Genomic DNA, 25,454 nt, shown 5'->3' on the forward strand with positions numbered 1-25,454 from the left:
TAATCACAGTACGCTGAGGTGTTTGCTCAGTACTGAGTCAGAAGGAAGAAATATTTCCATGTGCAATTCTTATTGCAACATCTCGATTTCATCAGTTTCTTGTCCAAGTATTAACTTGACTTGAAACTACTTATCTTGTCACTACGTAATGCAATAGATAGGAGTTCTCATTTAAAAGAAGTTTAAACATTTGGGTCTTTTCCTTTTTTCACCTCTCTAAGCCCAAGCCATAGAGGAAAAATTAGTATGGTTTGTATGGATGTCATTAAAACCAGCCCTCATCTATGCAACATATTTGTGTGTCAGAGGCACAAGAACCAGTGGGGAAGAAGGAATGAGAGGCTGGAAGAGGTCACTGCATGAGAGAGGGGTGCTTTGGGTGTCTAGAAGCAGGAGGTCTATCAGAGGAGAAGGATGAAGCTGAAGGGCAATGCAGATTAACATCCCTTTGGTTGCTTATGTCTCCATACATTTCTCACAACTACCCAATCATAGGTTTGCTTGGTTTGGGGGCATGGAGGTTATTTGGTTGTTTAATAATATGTGTTGTGGGAATGAGAATAGATAGCAGATAGAGGAAGTAAAGGAGAGGAACGCTGTCTGTACCGAGGTTTACAGCAATCTTCTGTTGATTTCTGGGACGCAGAGCTCTGCCCATTACCTTTGAACTTCCTGGCAACTCCCAGGCTCATAAAGTGATTCAGAAACTCGTAGAGTGAACCATGAAAACTGCGCGTATGTTCTTAGATTTGTCACTACTCTGTGTTAAAACAGACATACTTCATGTGAGCAGATAGTTGATGCCTGGGAAACGCTCTGAAAGCGGCCTCCAGGTGTATGCTGACAGGAATAACAAAACATTCAGGATGCTTTTGTCATATGTGAGGTGCAGCCTGACCCGCAGGCTCTAGGACCTGGTGCAACTGAGTCAGGATGATACCTGTCCCTAGGCAGGTGAAGGCTGGAATCGAAGGAGAGGCAGCCCTCGGCTTCCGATGTTTTGACTCTTCTCTCCACCACTTGGGAATTTATCTGGATTAATAAACTCTTCTAAGTTTGTTAGTTTTCAACTTGAAGCTACTTTTTGAGAAGAAAAGAAGATGTCAAGGAAAAGTGTTCCAGGCTGCTTCTCTAGAATGATATGGAAAAAACATTTTTTCAAGGAAACTTGCTGCCACTGTAGTGCTCCAGACACAGAAATCCAAAATGAAGAGCTGGAAAACAGAAGAAAAGTAAAGAAAAAAAAGAAGAAAAATGAAAATAAACGAGTGGTTGTCTCTAATTTGGCCTTTGGAAGTAAGAAGTGGAAAGAAAATCCAAATAGACACTACAACTCCAATAAAATTAAGACCACGAAATATACAATCTTGACTTTCCTCCCTAAAAACATCTATGAGCAGTTTCATCGCTTTGCCAATATCTACTTTGTGGTTGTTGCTTTGCTGAATTTTGTGCCTGTGGTAAATGCTTTCCAACCAGAAGTTTCTGTGATCCCAATTTGTGCTATAATGGCCGTGACAGCCATTAAAGATGCTTGGGAGGACTTTCAGCGGTATAAATTAGACAAAGAAATCAATCATATGGGATGCTACATTTACAGCAGGTGAGTTTCTTGTAGCTTTTTTTAATGAAAAAAAAACAAATATTGTCTTGAGATCTTTTCTAAATAGTGAGGCTTTTTGTTTATAAAAAAATGATAAATGCCTGTTGAAAAATCACAGTGATTACTTCAAAAAGGGAGAAGTTGTAGTGGCTATGAAACACCTGGTGTTTGTTCTGAAACAGGGAAAGATATTTCTTTTTTTTACTGATTTTTTAAACCTCATGTCCAGACTGGGGAGGAAAGTTTGAGTTTCGTGGTATTAGAGTAGCTATAAACTTCTAAGACATAGACTGCAGTGAAAACAGATGCTTAAATAGCTACCTAGTACTCAGATTTCAAAGGAAATTTCAAGAGGACTTAATTCTATAGAAGGTAATATAGAACAAGATCTTTCACGGGACCTATTTGCATCTTTAGATGCCAGAAAGCCTCTTAAAAATGTATCCCTTCAAACTACTTTGAATTTATACTTTCTATTGTGGACTAATTTTCAGTTGTATTTCTTTTCCTAGGTTTTACGTAAAATAAAACTGTAAAAATGCAGTTTAAAAATGGGAGATAGTAATATAGGCCTCTAAATGAATAAACTGTATGTTCTGTGGTCACTTCTTCAAAATGTTTCATGACCTCTTGCTTTTAGGACTTTCAGAAGTTTGAAAATTATATTATATTGCTTTAAAAATGTTCTCTCAATAAAGTAGAAGATGACTTCTCCCTTTTAAAATATCACATTTGGGAGTCAGAGGAGCAAAACTTCCCATCTTCCTGAATGTTGCTTGTCATCGCTCAAATTAATGAACAATTATTTATATAACATATGCTTTCACAAGCGTGTTTTTGCAGAACTCTCATTTTTATCACACAGTGCTGTTAGTTCTGTTTGTTTCTCTTATGTGTGTTTGTCACATTTTTATATTTATATCCTGATGGTTAAATAGGAAAACAATCTATTTGCTTCTTTGGGGCCTAAACTCATCTCCATGTATAGATAACAATTTGTCAGAAACAAAATTTTACTGCTCTCTTTGCCAGTTTGTCCAAAAATTAGACATTTTACAAGTTTGAAAATATAGTTCATTTAAGATTTCTTCTCTTTTCCAACATAAAGACTCTCAATAATTGTAGCTCCTTGGGTAGGTGGCAGAATTGCCTCTTTGTCTATCTTCGAGATTGCAATCTAGATGGATTTTTTAATCTTTTCAAAGTTGCACTAATCTATGGGGCAATGGATTGTTTATTAACACTTGTTAAAAACAGCATGAAAGACAATAGGGGTGCAGTAGGTACTAATGAATGGATCTGCAAGTGAATTTTAATTATTTTCTCTTTACATAAAGCAGCAATGTTTATTTATATCTACAACTCTTTTGCTATGGGAATATAAGTGAGGAATAAAATGGAATTTGTTTTATATAAAAGAAAAATGTCCATCATGGAATTTCAATGTATGTACAGATCAAGATTCAGGTTATGGCCATGAGTTATTTCTTACACAGCAACTTCACATGAGCCTCTCTTAAAATTGGTTATGCCATCTCATAAAAAACAGCGTGATCTATGAATAAATCTTGCCTGGAATCCTGTCTTTCACCAAAGATTATTAACCCAAAAAGATGATGTAAGAGAAAAGAAAATGAGGAGGCCTTTAGCCTATAGCATTCATCCAGTCTGGAAACTCATAGGTAATTACAATTGCCATCATGAATAATTTTAGTCAGGCTTCTTATAGCACTTTGGGAAGGTGATATTTCTTGTTCTTCTTGCTAGCCGCAAAGTCATGGAAGTGTGATGTCTTCTAATTTTCATCCTTATGAATCATCTACTGTAGGTAATTTTTTAACATAGGTGAAAGTCTTTTTCAAGACACTGCAAATTTTGTTAATCTGTCACAGCAAAGAATTCTTTTTAGGAGAGCAACTGATTTTCTATCCTAAGTTGAAAAGTTATTTTTTGAGAGTTATTCTTGGAAAGCATATTTTCTTTATTTGAGGTTTCAATAACAAAAACTCATGTTCCTGTTCCAAAAGAAATACAAAGGCAGAACAATCTTTTCCAAATGCTGAATGTTCTTCAAAACTTTCTTGAAATCTGAGGGAAAAGCAGTAACTTGCTGTCTTTCAGCAAAGTACAAGGGAAATTGAATTTAAATAGGCTGCCCTGTAAACACATTTCTTCTAATTTTCTTTTCGCAGAGATCAGCTGGAGTGAGTAATCTAGACTGTTAGTCAAATGAAGGAAAAGACACTTCGACTAGTGTATTTAAAGAAAGTTTAATTGAGAAAATGGGAGACAATTAATAGACATTACGGTGTCTTGCAGAGATGCAATAACATAGATCTCGTGTTTGTGCAGTTTTTTAATTTCTAAAAAAAAACTTTTGGAATCATAATAACTATATACAAACTGTTGTACTCTCAGAATGAATAGCACAGCAGGAGAACAAAAACTTAAATCACAGATGGTACAGACCCACGTTTACTTGCCTCCTTTCTCCTAGTATTCTTCAAAATGTTGTCTGCTTTTAAATTTTCCAAGAAATGGGGTTTCTGTTACCATAAAATGTGATTATCAAAACATTTGCCATGACATTACGCTTTATTATCCCTCTTTAATTGCATTCAAATTCCTCAAGCCACTTGGTTTCATGCAAACTTAATTATTCTCCATGCATAACTTTTAATTATAATCTTCAAACAAGTGTGATTTTTATCATGTTCATTTTGCTACACTCAGACACCTTCTAGTACAAATCTGTCTATAGATCACCCCTCTCATCTTTCCTGTTGGTCAACCACTCCAATCCTGATGTGGTTACTTTTTTCTGAACTCTCTCCAGTTTGTCATTAATTTACTAACAACAGGGGCCGACACTGAATGTCATATACAAACTTATAACTGAATGGCAGCCCAACAGTTGCTAAAAGCTATTACTTAATTTTTTTGAAATTCTGTAACGTTCAAGGAAATATTGATAGGTAGTTTATGTGTGGCCTGGATCAGACATACCCCTGGGAATGAGCTGTAGTGGTCTGTAAATACTCCATAGCATCCAGACAGGTTTTTATATCAATTTCACGCTTCTGGAAGATTTAACCTAAATTTTTCTCAGTGTCCCAATATAAATGGGACTCAGATATAAATGCAAGGATTGTGCATAGTTCAAGATGGCACAGCCACATGCTTGACTTGGCTGCACGTACACCAGGCAGCAGCAGCAATAAAAACATTAATGTTTTTTGAGCTGTTGACATTGCTTAATTTTAAGCACCTAAACTTGGATATGTGAGACAGTGACTCAGAGAAGCCTAATTTATATGCTTTGACTCATCCTGTGCAGCTTTCAGAAAACTAGGTAAGTCGACAGGCATCCTAAATGAGAGAGCCTGATTACTCTTTCAGTAGAAAGTTCCTCTGTGGTGCATTAAGACATCGTAGCTTTCAAGTTGTTCCTACAAGCATCAATTTCCTCTTCCTCTGTAGGTCCACTGATGTCTGACAAAAAAAAAAAAAAAGTCAGGCTGGCCTTTGCTGTGACTCTTTATCCGCTTAGTGCAAGGTTTTAGAAGAACTCTGCATCAGCAGTAACTCTGGGGTAGTCCTAGAGCCATGATGAGGGAATAAGGAAAAAACCAAAACTGTGTTGCACAGTCAGAACTGCCAGCAGCTGAAAAACTAGAAATGGCTTCAGCTAGACTCACTGGTATGAAAGAGAATTAAAATATTTCCATTAAATGAGGCTTTGTAATTCATCATTGTAATTTATTAGGCAAATGTTAGCTTCATTGTTCAAGAAATCTCTATGACAGCAATGGAGATCTACTTCACTACGTTAACCTATAGTATACTTTATATTTTCTCAAAATCAAGGATGCTAAGTAGTGAAGATAAAGGCTGTCTTGCTGTTTCAACTTCCTTCATATGCTCTGATCATCTAGATCTTCTGAAGTGAGGAGATGCTGCACCTCCCTTGGGTGCTCCCCATGTCTGGGAAGCTAGCTGAGGTTGGCCAGAGACACAGCGACCAACAGCGATCTGTGGCATCTGGGAGATAATGGAGAAGGTTAGGGAGCATGCTTGAAAACATGAATTGACCTACTGTCTAATCTCAGAGGTAAAAGAAAAAAGACAGCTTTTCTTTGGACCCAGGAAACATCATATGCAGCTCATTCAACCCAGGGTAAGCCTGGAAGTTTGTATAGCAGAGAACAGGATGAGAGGAAAATACCATCCACCAAGGGCACAGTAAGCAAAAAGGCATTTCGTTGGCAATGATTTAGTATAAAGTCTTGTGCTGCAGCACTAAGTTTTCACTTGTTAAAGAGCCCTTTCTTTCTTCTTTATCATTTTTTTTTCTAACAAAACATAATTTTAAAGACTAGGAGTTTGCTGCAGCCTTACATGCATTCATTTCACAGACCCAAAAAATCTGAGTCTGAGTCTCAATCCTGTGGCCCACTTGAAGCCCCACCACAATTTTTTAAAAGGCAAAATTACAATCGCTTTTCTAATGCATAGCAATATCAAGGCTTCTACACCTCAATGGTACCTTCTCTGAATGGCGCATGAATTTCACTAGCTGGAGGCTGAGGTCTCCTGAAGTTCTCCACCTCTTACAAGGCTGAGGGTGCATTTCTATGACAACCGTAAAGAATGAACTTTGCTCAATTAAAACGCTAATTATCTCCTAAAAATGTTGCAACATGAATAGTTACAATGATTGCAGTATTATTATCTTCTATGACATCATTGCAACTCACTGTCCATGAGGAAAGATCCAGGGCCTCTTCCTTGCTTAATGTCAAACATGACTATTTTTCTCCATGTGGGACTCTCACTGGCAGTGGGAATCCTCTGCTCTGTCTTCCCTGTAACTTTTGTGTGTACTTCAGATGCTATGGATTTTTTTTTACCTAGTTTAACTATGGATACCTGAATTAACAGTGAGGCTTACTGAGGACACAAATAGTGCCTTCTGTTTGTGCAAACTGAGGCATTTCTTCCAGCGAGCTGAGAAAATGACCTAAACTAACAGTACATGTTGGTTTGTTATGTCACGGTGCAGCTCAGTGTGACCAGTTGCACCTCAAGAGCAATGTGGTCCTATAAGAAGGTGACTGTACCAAAAAGCTGATATAGGCTGTGGCTTCCAGAAACTTGATAAATTAACTGGAATGCTTAGAAATTAATGCTAATGACTGGCGGTCACTAAGTAGCTGATCTTCGAATTAAGTCTTCGTTCCAGGTGGTGCCAGGTAGAACCATAGCAGTACCATTTTGTTCAAGGCAGTAATAAAAAAAAATATTACAGAAGTTGAATAAAGGCCTCTTTTATCATTGAAAGAATAACTTTCTTGGTAGGATGTTTTAGACAATTTTAGGGCATAAAAAAACAGGGCCTGTTGATAGCATTAAGGAATCTGGAATACCAAAATGGTATCATTAAAGAAATATTTTATTAGAGTTCAGAAAAAAAATCACTCCCACTATCTTTAAAAGGTGCTCATTGCTCGTAAATAATTACTCGCATCCTGACAGACAGTTTAGGACTATGGGGGAAGGCTATAACTGCTTGCTAGTGAGGGCTTGTTACAAGACCACCAGCTGCTAAATGTCATCATTCATTGATGCTGCTGGGCTGATGTCCATATCACACAAACAACCTTATCAAATACTGTGATAGTAACATGACAGAAGCCGGTGAGGAATCAGCACACACAGTGCAGCACCTTCTCTTTCTCAGTTAATAGGAATACTGTCAGACAAGGTGTGCTCTTCTCTGACAGATGGAAAAGTTTCAGTTTCCTTCCAGTCTAGGGGGTTCCTCAAGTCCTAAACTTGCTCATTTGTTGTCAATTTTTTTAAAGCTTTTTTGATAGTGGCTCCTAACCTTGAGGTCATGGCCATAAAGGGGTCTTTAAAAACATTTTGTGAGATTTTTACTTATAAAAGCTGGTGTAATCTTTAATAGCATAAAAAAATTGTGGGATTTCTATTTGCAGAAATGGACTATCAAGGGTATGTAGCTGTGTGATTCTACCTATTTATGTAGAACTGAGTATTTCATGAGCATTTCTTATAAAGCATATGATGCTTGAAGGGGTACGTTTGCAAATATAAAGTTCTAGCAAATTTACATATGATAAAGTACAAACATTTGATGTTATCTATTCGTGACACATTTTTTTTCTGTCTTGTAACCTACTAACAATTTAGGAGGTAAAAGGTAGAGCAGACAATATCTTTACTTCAAGTTGCAAAGGATACTGAGATGGAGCTTGCAGTAATTCAAGGAAATAAGACTCATTGAAGTAATGGATTAATATAATACTTCTGGGTGATAAAGATTTCTGAAGTTCTTTCTCAGAGACAATTTAGGACTCATAGATGTGCTGTGGAGTGTACATGAAAAATTACTTTTTCTCCTCTGGAGAGAATAATAATTTTTATTTGTTCCTATTTACCATCCATTTTTACTCAGTTTTTGTTTGAAATTTATCTTCATTGAACACTAAGAACGTGATATGAAATTGTTAATACAAAGTCAATAATTTATTTGTGTTCCCTTACAATTTCCAACCACAGCAGGATTTCTTTATAATCCTTTCTTCCCAGAAATTACTTTACAATGCCTATTTAGTTCAAGCCTTCTGGTCAGATATGATGAGTTCAATAAGAAATTCTGGCAGACTTCACTTCAACTGTTCAAGACTTACTGCCTCTTTTTATCTGCACTGTCCTCTGATGGGCATTATTGCGTTACCCATCATCCCAGGGAACACTTTTAAGCTATGTGCCACAGCCCTGATGCCACGCGCTGTAACAATTGGATTTCCAGCTTTTCACCTATTAAAAACTACCACGTCTTGTTTATTTTATTGGATAAATGTGTTTACCCTTTTTATGTGTTTCCCGTCAGACCATCTTAGATTTACGAAGCTCCTCGGTTTATTTAGCAACTCGAGATTGTGGTGCGAACTTTAATCACTGAACAAAAAAATGGGCAGTGTTCCCAGTTGCAAGAATTGCTAGAAGGAAATTGCTTCATTTGAAAAAATCTTGTTAGGCAACTGGGCCAGCGCTGCTGTGGGGTGCACCAGGTTTCTTGTGAAGCGCTTTTCTTCCTTTCATCCATTGGTAATCCTCTAAAAAGTTGTAGAAAACCTTTGTACTGTAAGAAATTGTTAATCTTACAGCTCCGGCTGAATAGTTCTTTCAGGAAAATAAAATATGTTTCTTCATCAAATTCAATGCTCGTCAGGAGAGAAGAACAGCCTTTTCACCTGAACACGGGTCTGGGATTCTAGCGATTCCTGAACTCTGGCCCCTTTGCTAAATAAGACTTTTCCTCTGATCTGAAGGAGGTCATTTAGCTTTCCTGACTCACTGTCTCCTCTGTAATTAGTGAATGGGCAGAACCTGAAGCTTTATGTGTAATGTGTGTTTTATAGGGAGTTATTGGAAAAAAAAAATTACAGATCTCTGATTTCTGTGGGTTATTTTTTGCTAACTTGGTTTCTTAAAGCTGATGTGGAAGACATCCAGCTGAGAAAGGCCATTCTATAGAATTTTATGAGCAGAAAAAAAAAAACATAAGTGTGTTCCATAAACTTCAGAATTGGGCAGGAGCTGACGTACAGCGAGGTAAAAGGTTGCCTTGTAGAAATCATATTAAACACTATATACAAACCATACATGGCATTCAACTGCCTAGGCTAGCAAGCCATCTGCTTGCTCTAAACTACTTCTGTTCTCTCATTTTTATATTTTAAACAAACAAATTAACAAGTTCTACCAGGAAAGCATGTGACACAGGAAAGATTCGCCGTTATCTAGTTGTTTTGCTATATTAACATTACTTTCTGGAGCCATAAGTACTCAACACGCACCTGCTTAAATACTTTTCAAAGATAAATTGATCTGGAATTATTTTTTTTAAATGTACAGCAACATCAAATTAACTTACAACCAACCTATGTTTTTCAATGTGGTCTTTTATATCTGTTGTTGAGCAAAATTAAAGAGGACAGGCAAAAAAAGAAAGAAGAATGAAAAAAATCACCAATGAAAAATTAAGAAGGAAAAAGTATTGCTGCCTTATCATTATCTAGTAATTGCCTCACATCTAGCATTAAGGATTTAAATAGTTAGGATTTAGGGGTTGGTTTTTTGACTAAAACATGGATAGAGTGTGAGACGCACAAAGTTTAAGTGCTTGCATGAACTTTGCAAGAAGCTGTTATTTTGTGCTGGTTTACAGATAAGGATATCAGCCAAGTGCAAGGGTTTGCCTGACAGCATTATGGTTGGCTCTCCTTTGCAGAAGGCTGAGGAAATAGTTTAGCAGGAAGCAGCCTTTGGCCTGACTCCAAAGCAGTGCTTGAGTGTGTGCTTTGAACTGTAGGAAAACACTTTGTCTGCTGTATCTCTGCTCCCCCTCTCGTGATATGAACGCTTGATTCAATGGCAGTATTCTTCAGGCAGTAGGTGAGGATCACAAGCTTAAACAAAAATGAGACTTAAGCAAAACTGAGACTCTGAGTCATTAAAAAAAGACATTTACTGAGCATTTTTCCTCTCAGAGCAAAATGTAAGATGATTCAAGTATACATCTTGAAAAAATAAGTCTCTTTCAAAGAGTTGGAGAAACTTGGTCATTGTTGCCCATGCAATTATCTCATGAACTAATTTTGAAGTTTATTGTGCAGTTTTCAGTTTGCTTAGCTAATTAAGAATTGGTGGATCAGTTATCGAAAAGGTAATGCCAAAAAAATTTGCTCTTTCCTGAACCACTGAGCACTGTGATGAAATAGTGATTTCTTTATTTCTTGTCCTTGAACTCTAAGCCTTTCTCTCTTTTTTTTTTTTCCCTTTAATGTAGAAGCTCTTTATTTCTTATCTTAATTTTCCCATCAATATTTCAGGCTAGTTACATTAATATTAAGGGATCATTTGTCTGCTGTTCTACCTCTGGAAGTTGTTTCTGCGGGCTAAGCTCAAGGTTTGCAATAACCCTTTGAGAGTTAAAAGGAGAGACCTGAAACAACTGTAGCTAAGACAGTGGTTTGTTTCTTTCAGGATCTATATGTTATCATTGAAAAGTAGATAAGAAAGAGTCACATAGTCAAAAACAGCTTTTTTTTTTTTTTGGTGAAATATCTAGATTTCTTGGATAATGTACTTTAAAAAAAACCTGTTAGCCTGAGCAACTTTCTGTCTTTTGCTGTGGAGATTATAGAGCTAATGCTAGAATGGAAGAGAATTTCTGTTGTAGTCTCTTTTTACTCCATGTGAAAATTTTCTTTGAATGTGATATATATATGGTCGTGATACTATGAAAGTCTCTAAATCATTGATTTTCAGTTGTTGTGCTGTCTTTGTGTGCCACAACCCCCTGTTTTATTTCTTTGAAGCCCCACTAGCCAGGGAACCTGCTTTCCTAATATCACCCATTTTCACGTAACAGGGAAGAACGTGCTTATGTTGAGAAATGCTGGAAAGACGTCCGAGTGGGGGATTTTGTGCAGCTGCAGTGTAACGAGACCATCCCAGCTGATATCCTACTGCTGTACTCCTCTGATCAGAATGGGATCTGCCACTTGGAAACTGCCAACCTTGATGGGGAGACGAACCTTAAGCAACGACAAGTCGTGCTGGGGTTCTCCAGCCAGGTAAGTCTGCAGGAAATGCAGCCCGTGCACTGCAGAGTTGGTCCGGACCCCTTTGCACACCAGCTCCAGCCGTGAAGTGCAGCAGTTCTGATGGGCTCCTTGTGCTGATACAGCTATGAAAAGGTTTTGCTGTTGGAGCTAATGCCTTGTACAGACAGTAGCAGTCTGTCTGAGAAGATTTTTATTATTCAGGCACAGGGATAGCTGTATAAAAAGGAAGATTATGTCAGACAGTAGTTGTTCGCAGTAAACTGCATCAGCAGGTGCTTAAGCAACAACGCGCAGTAGCACAGTCTGGGACAGAGTCTCTCCTATACATAAGCCACCTTTAAGCCACAGGTTGTCACAGCACACAGTAACAGCTCACAGCCTCCCTTCCAAAGTGACTGCAGGCTTTCTCACGGATGTTTCTTCCCTGTCGCAGCTGACTTACTATTGTTCGTTTGTTAGGGGTGTACACATATGGCAGTTCATCTAGGAACTGCTCTAAGGCAAGCTAAGTTGTAATGAAATAATGGAATCTTTTATAGAAGTGTAACAAGCTATTGAATAGGAACACGGTAAATCAAAATTTAAATTAAAAGTTAAATAAAGCTGATATGTCTGACATGCATTTGCTTCTTAGCAGAGATTCCATTTGAATGCTTAAAATCACCATTTCTTTTCCATCGGCTGTATCATTTCCCTTTTACAAACGCTTTACCGGTACATTCTCTCGACTTGTCTGATAAACCCGAAGTAGAGAAGAAAATGAGGCTTGGAGAGAGTTGTACTTGTTACATTTTTAAATACCTTTTCAAACAGAGAAGGGCAATTTTTGAAATAGTACAATTTTAAGGAGATGTAGCATGCCAAGAGGAATATTTTTTTCTATTGGAATCCCTTCAGCAGGCAGGAAATCAAAAAACTTGACTGGTAATTCTAGGAATTTTGTCCATTTATTACATTTAGCCACTAACAACAGTGTTATTAGGAAGAGCTTTTTGAGGTTATTGCTGGGTGGGACACAGCTGCCAGTGAGCAGCCCGATTTATTACATGAAAGCCCACCATTTCCATGGCCAGTTGTGGTGAGATAGTGTACTCCACAGTGTTGCTCCTTTTTCAAATGGAAATAACTTTGAAGCGCAATTAAGGGCTTTCCCGGATTGTGATTGCCATAGTGTAAAGCATATATTTCCAGTGCTTTCCAGTGATGATTGGGGAGAGGGATTTTTTCTGAGAAACACTGAAATATTTTAATATGTAGAGATTTATCAAAAAACAATAAACATGCTACTTAAAGAGAACAAATATAAATGCTGCATTTGTGTCATGTAGTCATGGTTTACGCATGAAGGTTTGTATTTTTTGCTTTTAGAAGAAAACAGCGTGCTCTACTATCATACAAAATGCAACCTTTTGACTCAGTCATTTATATTATGAGGAAGTCTTTCTTTATACTGTAAAATCCCCATATGCCAAATTATGCTTTGGACTGCTTAGTCACGATTATTTTCTTTAGACTTTGAGTTGTTATTTAGATAAATTGTATGCCCAGAAGTGTTCATATTTACCAAGTCTTGTTACATTGGTAGGGTGGGATGCAGTTGTGACTGTGATCATAGCCAGTGCTCAGGGAAGTCAGAGCTTAAATAGTCCACTATATTGCCCTGTTATAATATATTAATGTATTTGTGCAAACACTACTTCTGCTAAAAAAAAGAAACAACCCACTGCTGTAAATATCATATGTACAGGTTTTAGTGTGCCAATTTCTTCCTTGTTCTTCGAGATTTATTTAGTCCTGTGGTTTCTGTGTTGCGTAAAACTTACTCAGATTTAATTGTGTCTATAAAGTGTGACTCTCTAAGGAGGGAGGAAGTACATATGAACTGAGGTTAGTTCTTTATTTCAGGATATGCTTAGGAATACTGATTCACACACCTTAAAAAAGACTGAGATGAAATATGTGGGCTCCTATTTTATAATTACATGATCTTGGCCCATAAAGTAATTTTTCTAACATATTTCAAAAGCCTGATAAGTCCTGAAATTATTTTCATTTGAGCCTGCTTTTAGTTGAAAGCTGGTTTTGTTTCATACATAATTTGAACTATTTGTTACACACACTAAATGAAGACAGATATTTTCACTAATTGGCATCTGTGATGTCTTGTCCAATACACAGTATTTTCTTCATGTAATTTATCCTGTTGTTATTCCGAGAGAGGAAAATCTCAGATCTTTACTCAGCCCCTCTGGAGATTTGCTTCAGGCTGCACAAGCTAAACTCTCTCTGTCTCTCCTCATAAGGCAAGTGCTCCAGCGACCAAATGCCCTGGTGGCCTTATATTCAGCTGCTTTTAGTGTTTAGCATTTCAAGGACTCATTGGATTTGACACTCATTCTCAGTATGTTTCTTCTTGCAGAATACTTTGTTTGAACCTGAGTTTTTCCAAAACACCATCATCTGTGAAAAGCCTAACAATGATCTCAATAAATTCAAAGGGTACATGTAAGTAGTTGTTACCTATAAATGCATTTTTGGTATCTGAACCTTAATATTTCTTTTGGGGGAAGTGGAAGGAAGGAACATATGCACATAAAAATTTTGTTTGATACCATATTAGGACAAAAAGAGGCATTGCTTTATTTTATTTTCTTTCTTCTAGGGAGCAGCCAAATCATGAACGGATTGGTTTTAACATCGAAAGCCTCTTGCTTCGTGGATGTACAATCAGAAATACTGAGGCTGTAATAGGAATTGTTATATATACAGGTAAGGTGTACTTTCCACCTAGCTAACACAGAATTTTCCCATAAATATCCTTAAGTAAATATGTGTAGTCCAATACTTCACCACAATTTGACGTTTTATTTTAAGGATTAGTAGTGCATGGGAAAAGTAATATATAATTTTATAACTGAAGGCGTTACTCATCAGTGCACATCTAAAGCCCAGAGTCCTGCGCTGGGTATCTGGCAACTGGCAGCATTCTTGTGTAGGTCAAATATCTTGCTATCTTTGTCATATTTTGCAAAAATATCCAGAGAAGTAAAAAGTCACTAAGATGAGTTTAACCCTCAACTCTGCAACTCTGACTATAATACTAATTCCATCTGGCATAAAATCCACACGGTTGCCCTAAGGGAGGTCTCCCTGGCTCCTCAGAGCAGAAACTGATGCAGCTGAAAATCTACCCAGCAAAAAAAAAAATAAATAATACATCATCACAAAGCCAAGCTGTGCCGGTACAGTGTCAGTGTCCCGATTCAAATGCAGCAATGCCGGGTTCAGCTGTGGGTCAGCTCATCTTTTTCTCAGCCTCTTCTAGATTTGGAGTGTTACCACATCTTTTACTCAATGAGCGTGATTTATCATTGGCTTTGCCAGCTGGGCACTATTCTGCTCCAGAAACAGAATATCAACTACCCTCTTTATTTGTAGATTAAATAGAAGTCCATTTAAAATGAAAAATTAATCCCATTATTGATTTTTTTTTTGTTTCCAGTAGACTCATTTCACCTGTTTTATGTCTAAGTAGCAGCAGGGGGTTCAAGGCTGAGCCACCAACAAGAAAACAGAAGTCATCATCTTTGCAAGAGCCATTTAGTTTATATTATTCTCCACCATCCAGATTATTTAATCTGACAACTGGCCATTTTATTTCAGTACTGCAGAAGTGGATTTTAAATGGCTGCAGCTCCCATAAATTCCCAAAGTAGCTTTCACTTCGTGCCTCTTTCTGAAGAGTCTTTCTGAAACACCACATGTAAGGATGGTGCTGACCAGAAAGAAGAGGAGAGCCAGAGCCAAATCCATCACTATTTTTTTGAAGTAACAACTAAACAAGAATCTCTGAATCATTCTGTATAGAATTGGAGTAATTCACCTTCCCTTCTCCTGTTAGGATGCCCTTTTTTTCCTCTTTAGTCCAATCATTTTCCAGGATGTTCTTTTGGCCAATTGCGTAGATCCTCACGTGTATCTCTGTTAATGTTGCTTAAGCTGCTAGTAACAAAGGTTGTAGTTTTAAAGTAATTTTCAATATATGATGTCTTTAATCTGAGTAAGTCTTCAATTCAGTTTCCAATTGACATTTTATTGTAAATGTCAGTATAAAAGTTTATTCTTTTTCTACTAAAACTGGACTCACTTGAGGCTGCACCAGTTTCATTTCTAGGGTTCTTTGACATCGATTATACTCTGGCTTTTAAACATGGTCCGTGATCTTTTCTGAACATTCAAGATCAGTCACATTATAAGACGGCACATTCTCCATTTTTCTAACTCTATTACTTCTCAAACCTACTTTCCGATGGAAGTCTTTGTGAAGAGTAGAACCTATGCAGTTCTTATCTGACCTGAATATGGTTGTAATTTTCATGGCTACTCAAATGGTTCTAGGCAAAGCAATAACGCTTATGCACAAAAACCTCATTACAGAGTAACAACCAACGTAGTTTTCTCATTGTGACAGGTACAGCAGCAATAATTGATGCTTTTCAAGTAAAAAAGTGCCAGAATGAAGTTTTGGATAAGCCCATTAGTGTCCACAGATAGAGAGAGAAGGTTCTAGCGCGGTGGTAGGTGAGGTGTTATGTTGCACAGCACGTATAACTGTGAGGATTAGAGGAGAACAAAGGAGTTTATTCCTCATTTCTGATATTTTCTTTCTTGCAAGGTGATATCTGTATCACAGGTGTGACCTTTTCCTGTTGGTCAGCTGAAGTGGAAGGGAATGATAGATCTGATATTTGAAAAGAAATCTCTTCCCATTTTCTTCCTGAAATAAATCCATCAACGTTTCCTTGAGGGTTTTCTGGAATCCATTAGAGGGTTTTGTCTTGTTTTGTTTTCAACACTAAACAATCTATTAAGCCTGACATAAAAGAAAAGTGAGGAACAAGGTTCACACAACTGCTGGAGGAACAGAAGTGCAGGCAGTGGTACCCTCCTCTTCTGTGTATATTAGTGGTGAAAGGAAGACTCAGGACTTGTTCTCAGTTCTCCCTGTAAGGGAATGAATGTACATCTTCTGCTTCACAAGTTGTACCCTGAGTACCCAACTGTGTGGAACAAGCAAGCATATACATACACGTGAGCTGGAAAGGAAGGAGCATCAGTAGTATAAACTGGTCCCACTGACATAGCTCCAGGTTGTGTAAATAATGACATATTCACTGTAAGCCAAGAGTCTCAGCTTTTGGGTGAATGTCCTGAACATAAGGCCAGAGAATAGATTTCTCTCTTGCTCTCTGCCTCAATTAAAAATTTTTGATGTAAACCTAGAATGGATCCAGCAGGTGTGATTGAATGTTACCTAACTTTAAGTTTTTTGTTCAAATCTCTTCCCTAGAGAAAGGCAAAAGACAGCATAGAAAACAGCCACTCTCCCATATATCATACGCATACCAATGTAAACTAAATACAAGTCTGTAGGGTCTCTATTTTCAGGGAAAAGGATGGTAGAAATAAACATAAAAGATACCATTTATTATAGCAACAGATGGTATCCAGACATCCCAATTGTGAAGCCACAGTTCAGGTAATATTAATAGCATAGAAACAGTGATTTTTTACTCAGTGGTTTCTTACAGCACTTCTCTCTTCCCATCACAAATATACCAGCTCAATTCTAATTCAGTAAGTTTTACGGGTTGGGGTTTCTTTTATTTCTTGTCACACTGTTTTGCTGGAACTTTACAACCACATAGCGAAAAAAAAATAACATTAATGTCTTTCACTGCTGGATTTCATGCACTGGATTTTATTTAAGTTAAAAAATGAAATGTGTATAATGCCTTTTAAATGGCTGCTGAAAAATATTCAAATGTAGTTTTCGGGATTCTATATAGTACCTAATAATATTGTTTGTAAAATACAAAGATATTATTTGATTATTCTTTTTCCTTTTATTCTCAAGATTTGGTTTCTGAATATTTATATAAACCTCGTGACCCTACTGAATCTGCTATCTCTGGGAAAGTGAAATGTATAATAACAGCTGAAATCTATAATGTAATGTAGGTCTTTTTTAAACCTCTAGATTTAGTCTTTGATATATTCTGCTATTCAGTCACATGAGAAGATGGGCATTAAAATTACTGAATGAAACAGGAGTCAAAGTAACATTAGTCAGGATCGTCCTGGCTGCATTTCATGAGAGGAATACTTTAAAAACAGAAAACACTACAAAATATTACATAAACATGATGTTACCCATTCCTGTTTTGAAGGTCACGAAACTAAGGCCATGCTAAATAACAACGGTCCTCGTTACAAGCGCAGCAAAGTAGAGCGACAAATGAACGTGGATATTTTCTTATGTGCAGGACTCCTGTTTGTGATGTGTCTTGTTGGATCTATAGGTATGAAACACTGACAAAAATCTTCCGTTTCATTGCTTTTGTTCTACATAGTAGTTACAATTGATCTTACAGACATGAGTGAGACGAGATACAGAGCTGAATGTTATTGAAGTCTTTTGGGTCTTTGGACTTTTCAATAGATAAGTTAAAATGGCAAATCTGAGTAATTAGGAAGGAAGAAAACTCAGCCACAGCTATAAATATTTCAGATAAACCCGATCTCTGCTGTGATAAACTACATGTAAAGCAAGCACGTGAAAGCCGTTGGATTAATGAGTTATAGGAATCAGTACTTGCCAACTGAGATCTGCTTCCAGAGTATATGTTTGTTCCTTTTTTTTAACTTGTGTATACAACAAAAGTAAAATCATGTAGCTTTACTTTCATTTCAGTAACATCGTCCTCTCACATGTTCTGAGGTGGTGTTAGACAGCCATACCCAATTTACAACCCATGAGCTGCACATGACTAACTCACCGAGTTTACAGTCCCTCAACCACCTTCCTTCTCAAAAGCCCCTTTACAGCAGGCTGTGAGATGGATTGCTTAGGTAGGGATAGCCTGCATTTTTCTGCTGTCCTTGGAAGTGAGCACACTCAACTACAGTAAATTGGGTTAGCTGACTAGAGTTTACTAGATTGCTAATCTAAAAAACGTCATCTTCGCTGCTTGCCTTCCAGCTCTGATTGCCATCTGTCCCAGGCGGGTCAGGATTAATAGGAACCACGTAATCCTGAGGGAAGTGCCAGATTTTAAGCCCAAAGTCTTTTGAATGGGTCACTGCTTTGAAGAGATAACAGAGGCTTCTATGAGTGCTTTGCATTCCAAGCCCCTTTTATTTTGTTATCGATTTCATCTTGGTGATAACTTGCTTAGTGCTACTGCTCCGAATTAGTTTTGCAGTGACAAAGTCAGGCCATGTAGTTCTGTCAAGTTTTCCTGAAACTGTCCTAGAGGCATGTGATGTGACACACCAGCCAACCATCAGTGTAATACTACTAGAGGTAAGGGTCATCCAAAAGGATGAAAAAATGAACTGATTGAATAGCTTTTTTAAATTTTGCTGCTGTGTGGGGGCCTTTTTCAGAACAAAAATGGGATTTCAGTTCAACAACTGAGATCTCTGTGAAGGAGAGGGAGACTTCATTTTCATTGTTCCCTGGCTGCTGTCATATAGATTTAGAGACTTTTCTTTGTCTAGTGTGCAGGGCCCTTGAGTAATAAAAGTCCTTTAATTTAAGGTTTTGGATAAAAGATATCAACATTTAAAAAAAACCAATTTATCTGCTCAGGTTTTAAAAAAGAAAAGAATATAAAATGTTAATAGTCTAAGTGCAACATGTAAAACAGTAACAAGTCCATTAGCTTTCATCCACTCAAAATATTCTGTAGCTCTACCATGAGTTCTCGCTTTGCAGCTTTGTCTGAATGTAGGATTCTAGGAAGAAACACCACTGGTGGATCAGTTATAGGGATGTTTCTGGCACACAGTGAAGAACTGGGGTAAGAAGTGTCCTGCAGAGCATAGTTGACCTTGCTCAGGTATGGTCGTGGTCTCTAGCAGCCACAAAGTATTGCTGAAGGAATTTGAATTCATTTGGCAGATTTAGTAGGTAGACGCTGCAGAACAACTGCTTGCTTAGTTGTTGCTAATAAGCTCTATCAGAGCTGGATATGCGAAGCGGACTTATAGAGGGCTTTGGCATCTGGAGCAATAATGCAGTGAAGGAAACTTGAATTGTTTGTCCTAGCTCTGAGTTAAGTTTCTGGTGCTGTAAATTTAGTAACAACCTTGAGCAAAGTTTATTTCAGTAAGGGCAGTATAAAAGGTGGTAAAGTAGTTGTGATGGGCTGCTGGTAAATCCTGAATTGGAGGCTTTGTTGTAGTAGTGTGATGGTATCTACTGATATTTAAGACACAGCAGAAGAAGCAGTTTAGTGGTATGACTTATTTCAAGGAAATGTAAAAATGAGCTGCCCAGGCTAAATTATAGAGGGCTTGTCAACCCTAACAAAGACGGAAATCAAGAGTGGTCAGGGAGGATAAGACACATTTCAGTTTCTGTTAGAAAGAGAAATGGCACTTTTCAGAACTGAGGACTTTTAAAGGTTGGTTATAGAGATGCAGTTCTCCAGCAGCAAGATGTAGAGTGAGGAGAGAAGGGTGTAGAACTAAGAGCCGCGAGGGGCACCTGATGAAGGAGAGGTGAATCGAAACATCCATGACTGCTCATTTTTTATTAGCGTATCAATAATATGCATGTGCAACAGAGCTCTGTGTGTGCTTTGCATTCTCCAATAGGTTTACAGCATTGCTCAGGAAATGTTGCTTTGGAAATGTTCTTTCTGCTTTCAGTTATCACAGCAGTCCGTATCTGAGAACTTCAGAAGCTTTGTCAATCACCTTACTGTATTCCAATATTGTATACCATTCCTACAGGGCATGGCATTTGGACTGGAAATTTCTCAATGCATCCACCTTATGATGTCCCCGATGAGAATGGCAATTTTCTGTCTCCAGTTCTCGCTGGTTTCTACATGTTCTTGACGATGATAATCCTGTTCCAGGTAAAAGACAAAAAACATTCTATTACCTCCAAGGAAAAAGCTATTCAAAACTGAGTCTGAGTATAATCACTAATGAACAATTAATATCAACTAATAGCTGTGCAGAACCTTCTAATCCTATTTGAAAATATTGCTAGGAGTGTTTCAAGTTATTTGAGTGTGAAATAATGTATCTTTTTTTTTTCTGTTTAACTGCAGATTTTTGTTTTTGTTGTTGAAACCACACAATGATACAGATAGGAAGGATGTGTATTATATCTTTACATAACTCTACAATCTCTAGCATATACATTAAAGTGGTTGTTTACATCCAAACGTCTGCTTTTTTAGTTTTTTTCTACCTATGTCCAGAATTCCAAAATTACAATGCCACTTAATAGCTTAGAAAAAGTGAAACAAACATTGTCTTTTTTGGCAATGGGAAATAATAACTAGGTATGGTTCATCTGGTTTAGGAACAAAGCTAAATTAGAACTACGATGCCTGTATATCTGAGTCTGATTAAGCCTAATCAGGAGAGAACATTTTGTCAGATGGGGAAATAATCACAAGCACTTTTCAGAATTTTGATGAAAGTACTGAGATTTAAGAGGATATAATTTCTTTAGTATGAATGAAACGTGAAGGTAACTTTCAGAGCTCCTCAGAGATTCCTTGGGGGATTATTCTTCATTACTGAAACAGAGTATTTGTGCAACTTAAGAATTCGTTATTGTTGCAGGGCAGGGAAAGTAGTGAGTGGGAACTGTCGTGTGCAAAGTAATTGCTTGTGAAACTCTTTTGCATTGAGAGTTAGGTTGTACTAGTCCATACTTTCAGAGTTTCAGAAGGTGAAGAGCAGCACACACCTCAGTGCAGAAAAAGAGATTTGTAAGAGCATCCTCTGAAAGACTTATCTTTGCGTTTGGCATTCTAGAAACCTTGTCTTAAATTTGTTGCTTATTGCCACTGTTTTTCCACTGCTGTTGTGTGCAGGGGTTTTTTTCTCCCCTGAATTACTATTATTCAGTTCTATGAAGAATGGTTTCTTTGCTAATTGTTAGTATATCTGTGCCATTGCCAACAGAAAACAATAAGACTTGTCTCACCCCTCACTGAAAATTTCATCTCTTTCAGATTTTAATCCCCATTTCTCTTTACGTGTCCATTGAGTTAGTCAAGTTGGGCCAAGTCTTCTTAATTCATAACGACATTGACCTTTATGATGAAGAAGCAGATTTGCCCATACAGTGCCGTGCCCTAAATATTACTGAAGATCTTGGACAAATTCAGTATATTTTCTCAGACAAAACTGGAACACTAACAGAAAACAAAATGGTATTCCGACGCTGTACTGTTGATGGAATTGAGTTTTCACATCAGGAGAATGGTGAGACAAATTTTTACACTTGTTTTTCTCTCTGAGCTGCTAACTATTTTTAATTTAAATATTTATAATTATTCATACCAAGCCCTCTGACTGACTGTAGAGCCTTGTGGATTTGTCTCCATTTTGTGAGGGACTCCTGTTACAGAGATTCATGAAATTGCAGGTGTTTCGAATGACTCAGTGGTCAGATGGGAAAGAACTTCCTGTTCCCTCTGCAGGAATCTCAGGTTTCGCCCTGCATTCAATACCCACTTGAAAGTGCAAAGAGAACATTTTCTCTTTCATTTCTAAATGTATGCCAGCCAACCTTTCATAAGCTCACAAACTGAGATAGTTGGTAATTAAGCTCAGTGGGTCCAGAAGTAATTACCATAGTACCATAGTCTTCTGCGTGATATGAAAGGAAGAGTTACACAATTTCTTGAGTCAGCTTTAGCTGCAGTCCATATCTGAAGTCTCTTGACATGCGGTGCTCTGAATCTGAGGATTTGACTCTGGCCCATTCTTGGTTGTTGTTTTCTCTTTCTACATAGTGTGAAGGAGTTTATTAAGCTGGCAAGTAGCTGCCAAGATGTTTGCACGCTGTGACTGAAAACATTCACAAATCTGTGAATTACCATATTTCACTCTCCTGTTCCAGTCAACTGCAAAACACAACTAAAGAGACCAAGCGTTAGCAGAAGTCCATGAAAGTCACTGATAATTTTGAAAACACATTTTTGTTTTCTTGCAATAACAAACTGAGGTGGATAGTGAAGTTTTTCTGCTGCTGGCTTTTGAGATGATTTATCTTTGAAATAGTTTGTGTCACTTTTTAACCAGCCTAGGAATCCTTCCTTAGCAACGAAAGAATAGAAAAAGAGGTGAAGTTTTATTTTCTCGTTTTACAGCCAGGCGCCTGGAAACCCACAAAGAGTTGGATTTAGATGATGAGGACTTTGCCAAACTTCAACGTTTCACTCTTCCTCCCATGAATATTGAGAGACCAGCCACTTACAAACAGGGCACCATGAGACCTTTAAGGCGGAGCCAGAGTGCTAGAGCTCATTTTCAAGGGCATACAAGGAACAGATCACTTGGTCGTCGTGACAGCAACCAGTCTCAAGTGGCATTCAGCAGTACTATTGTGAGTACAAATAGACTGAGCTAACACATTTTAAGTTCTCATTTCTGTTGCATTTTGTCGTGGAGAGCCAACAGGTGGAGAGGATAAATCCAAGAGCTGGTGGAGCTAAGGAGGCAAGGGGGAGGCAAGGCATTGGGGTCCTCACCTGGAGTGTGCGGGCTGATGCTGAGGGGTGCTAGGTGAGGATTTGGAAATCTGAGACCTTGCACTGACGGCTGCAGCAGAAGAAGGGGGGCGCACAGGTGATTTTTTGTGATGGTTGCTTGGTAGGAGGAGGAGATAAGAATTTGCAGCCCAAGGATTGACACTATGGTTCATAACAGCAAGAAGTACTTTGCACAAAGTTGATGAGATTTTTGTACTGCTCTGGTACACTCGGGAAAGTGAGCTGGGGATTCTGGGCTGGGATTGTGCAAGAGGAGATACAGCCATGCATCTGGGACCTGCCTTTGCAGGAACAGGAAGTGAGAATTCTCCTGGGAGACAATGTTCAGGAAAAGAGTGTGAGTTTGAAGTCTGAGTTTGAACATAGCTCAGAAAGCCACAAACTGCTGCTACTAGCACTGCAAAATATCATCTCTGACAAACATTTAACCACCCGTTTAACGTTAAGCTGTGCATGCAAAATGGCCAAGCAGCACTCTCCAGAGCAATTCTGGGAAATTGTTGGTGTGTCAAAAGATAAATGCTGCATTTTTCAAGGGAAAAAATAAAAAATAACAACATTTCTCACAAAGATAAATTAAGCCAAAAGGGCTTCTCAGAATAAGTTCTTAAACCCCGCAAGATGTTGAATTCTGCAAGATGCTGAAGAGCTTCACTTGCTAGGTCTACCTCACTTCAGGTACTGACTTGGAAGTACGTGTCTTCATTGCAATTCTAGGAAAAGCTTAGACTCAGATGAATTTTAGATCTGAAACTTCCCAAAAATCTAACACAACCTAATTAAAGTCAGACTGTTCCTTTCTTCCTGAAAGTTTAAGAGACATTTCAGAAAAAGCTTTTATGGATTATAGGAGAAGGTCAAACACTTTCAAAGTTAGAATTCTAATTAAAATTAAATGCCTAGAAAGCCCTTCCTCATCTTGTTTTTTTTAGAAAAGAAAGAAGATCTAATAAATCCAGAATTCTCAGAACTTTATTTTCTGCAGTTGTTCTTCTTGGCAAAGTAGTTTAGGTTCATTGTAAAATCCTACCTGCCTCATCCAGTTCTTCTATAATGTAGTATAGATCAGTCAGTACTCTTCCTTCTCTTGGAAGCTAGGGAGCGGGAGATGTCGATTGACATCTTAGCATTTTCCAGCACAGTCCTCATGGGACGTTGAGAACCTCTCCATGGGCTCATGACTTTTGAAGGTGATGCAGGAAATTCCTTGCCAGTATATTTTCCTGACTATGTTTTTCACTGCCAGGTCTTTTCACTTTGTTCTATAAATAAATTGTGATGTTTTTCTTGTTTGTTTGGGTTTTTTCCCACTGTAAAAGCAATATGTGAGGAACTAGTATCAAACACCTCCTTTGCCAGAGGAAGATGAAGCTGCTGTCATGGAAATAACCAGCCTTAGCTGCTAATAAGTGTCACTCTATCTGGATAAATTGTTTAACCTCTCTGACAAATATGAACACGTAGTAAAAATGAAGACACTTAAGTCCTGCACAGAGACTGTCCTGTACGTTGGTATCCTTCAAATGATGCACAGTAGTATCTTTCTTTACCAGCCAAGCCAATTCCTCATTACTAAAACAGAGATACTAAAAGTTTCACTGTCTTTCTGGCTCTTGCCCTTTGGAACTTATATCACCTTGTCTAATACATTTGTACTTTGCTACAAATCTGGAAAATCTTGAGTACTCTGTAATTATACAGATAGTATCATAGGCTTGAATGCATTTCAGTCGTCAAAGTTTCCTAAGAAAAGTGCATCTTTGAAGTCAGTGATATAAGACACAATGATTGCTATTTGACTTGATGATTTTAAGGCCTCTATAACCCATCTGGATAAATGGCTCTGTTAGTATCGAAGTATTCACTGGCAGTGACTGTCGAACACAATCCTCACTATGAAACTGTGAGACTCGGTTTCTTCAGATCAACCAAATGGAAGAGGAAAAAATACTGCTTTACATAATAAACAACACAAAGTCCAAAGGCCAGTAGTTGGCATTGCGCAATTTGCTGTTGGCTTTTTTCTAAATAAATGTCAAGTTTCCTAGGGTTGATGTGCCAGCCGCACGAAGCTATTCATGAAAACTTGTAGCCTCAGGAAACAGTAAAATTGAAGAAATTTGCACTGCTGAGAAGACACGATGGTTTTTGGGTAAGGGTTAGCACAACATCTGCTAAGAGCACCTGTATGTCAGAACTGTTGCCAAGAGAAACATTTTAAAGGAAAAGGACTGCTAACATAATAGTATCCTACAAAATGTAAAGAGTTTAATTGGAAAGTAACCGTGCCAAACAAAAGACAATCGTTTACAAATGTCAAATTTATATGTGAACAGTTTTTAAGAGAAAATTATCTATGCAGTGATCACAAAATTCCCTTACTCTCAATCAGCCTTATATGAATCAGTGATAAGCAGGTTGCATATGGTATTTTAAGTGCATTTGTACAGTCGTAATTGATTATGCCTGCAAACCAGCATGTTTGAACTTTGTTTTGGTATTCTGAGCAGTTCCGCAATTAGGAAGCTCTGCAGCTACAGAATGTGTTTCAGCCTGCCTTCTTGAGAGAGTGTTCTCTGCTTGACAAGTTTTGATGTTTTG

At 37.8% G+C, this 25,454-nt stretch overlaps 1 protein-coding gene across 1 annotated transcript in view; it reads left to right on the plus strand.

Moving 5' to 3' along the window:
- Window positions 1-734: 734 nt before the first annotated feature.
- The window catches only part of ATP10B (ATPase phospholipid transporting 10B (putative)), a 44,396-nt gene continuing 19,676 nt past the window's right edge, over window positions 735-25,454 (plus strand). The window contains exons 1-8 of the mRNA XM_054080030.1: window positions 735-1,603; window positions 11,067-11,271; window positions 13,682-13,767; window positions 13,925-14,031; window positions 17,493-17,624; window positions 20,065-20,192; window positions 21,309-21,561; window positions 22,452-22,687. Coding sequence (XP_053936005.1) covers window positions 1,101-1,603; window positions 11,067-11,271; window positions 13,682-13,767; window positions 13,925-14,031; window positions 17,493-17,624; window positions 20,065-20,192; window positions 21,309-21,561; window positions 22,452-22,687 — 1,650 coding nt within the window. The 5' untranslated portion in view covers window positions 735-1,100. The remainder of the gene's footprint in view (window positions 1,604-11,066; window positions 11,272-13,681; window positions 13,768-13,924; window positions 14,032-17,492; window positions 17,625-20,064; window positions 20,193-21,308; window positions 21,562-22,451; window positions 22,688-25,454) is intronic.

Source organism: Cuculus canorus, chromosome 14 (assembly GCF_017976375.1).
Source record: "Cuculus canorus isolate bCucCan1 chromosome 14, bCucCan1.pri, whole genome shotgun sequence".
NCBI lineage: Eukaryota > Metazoa > Chordata > Aves > Cuculiformes > Cuculidae > Cuculus > Cuculus canorus.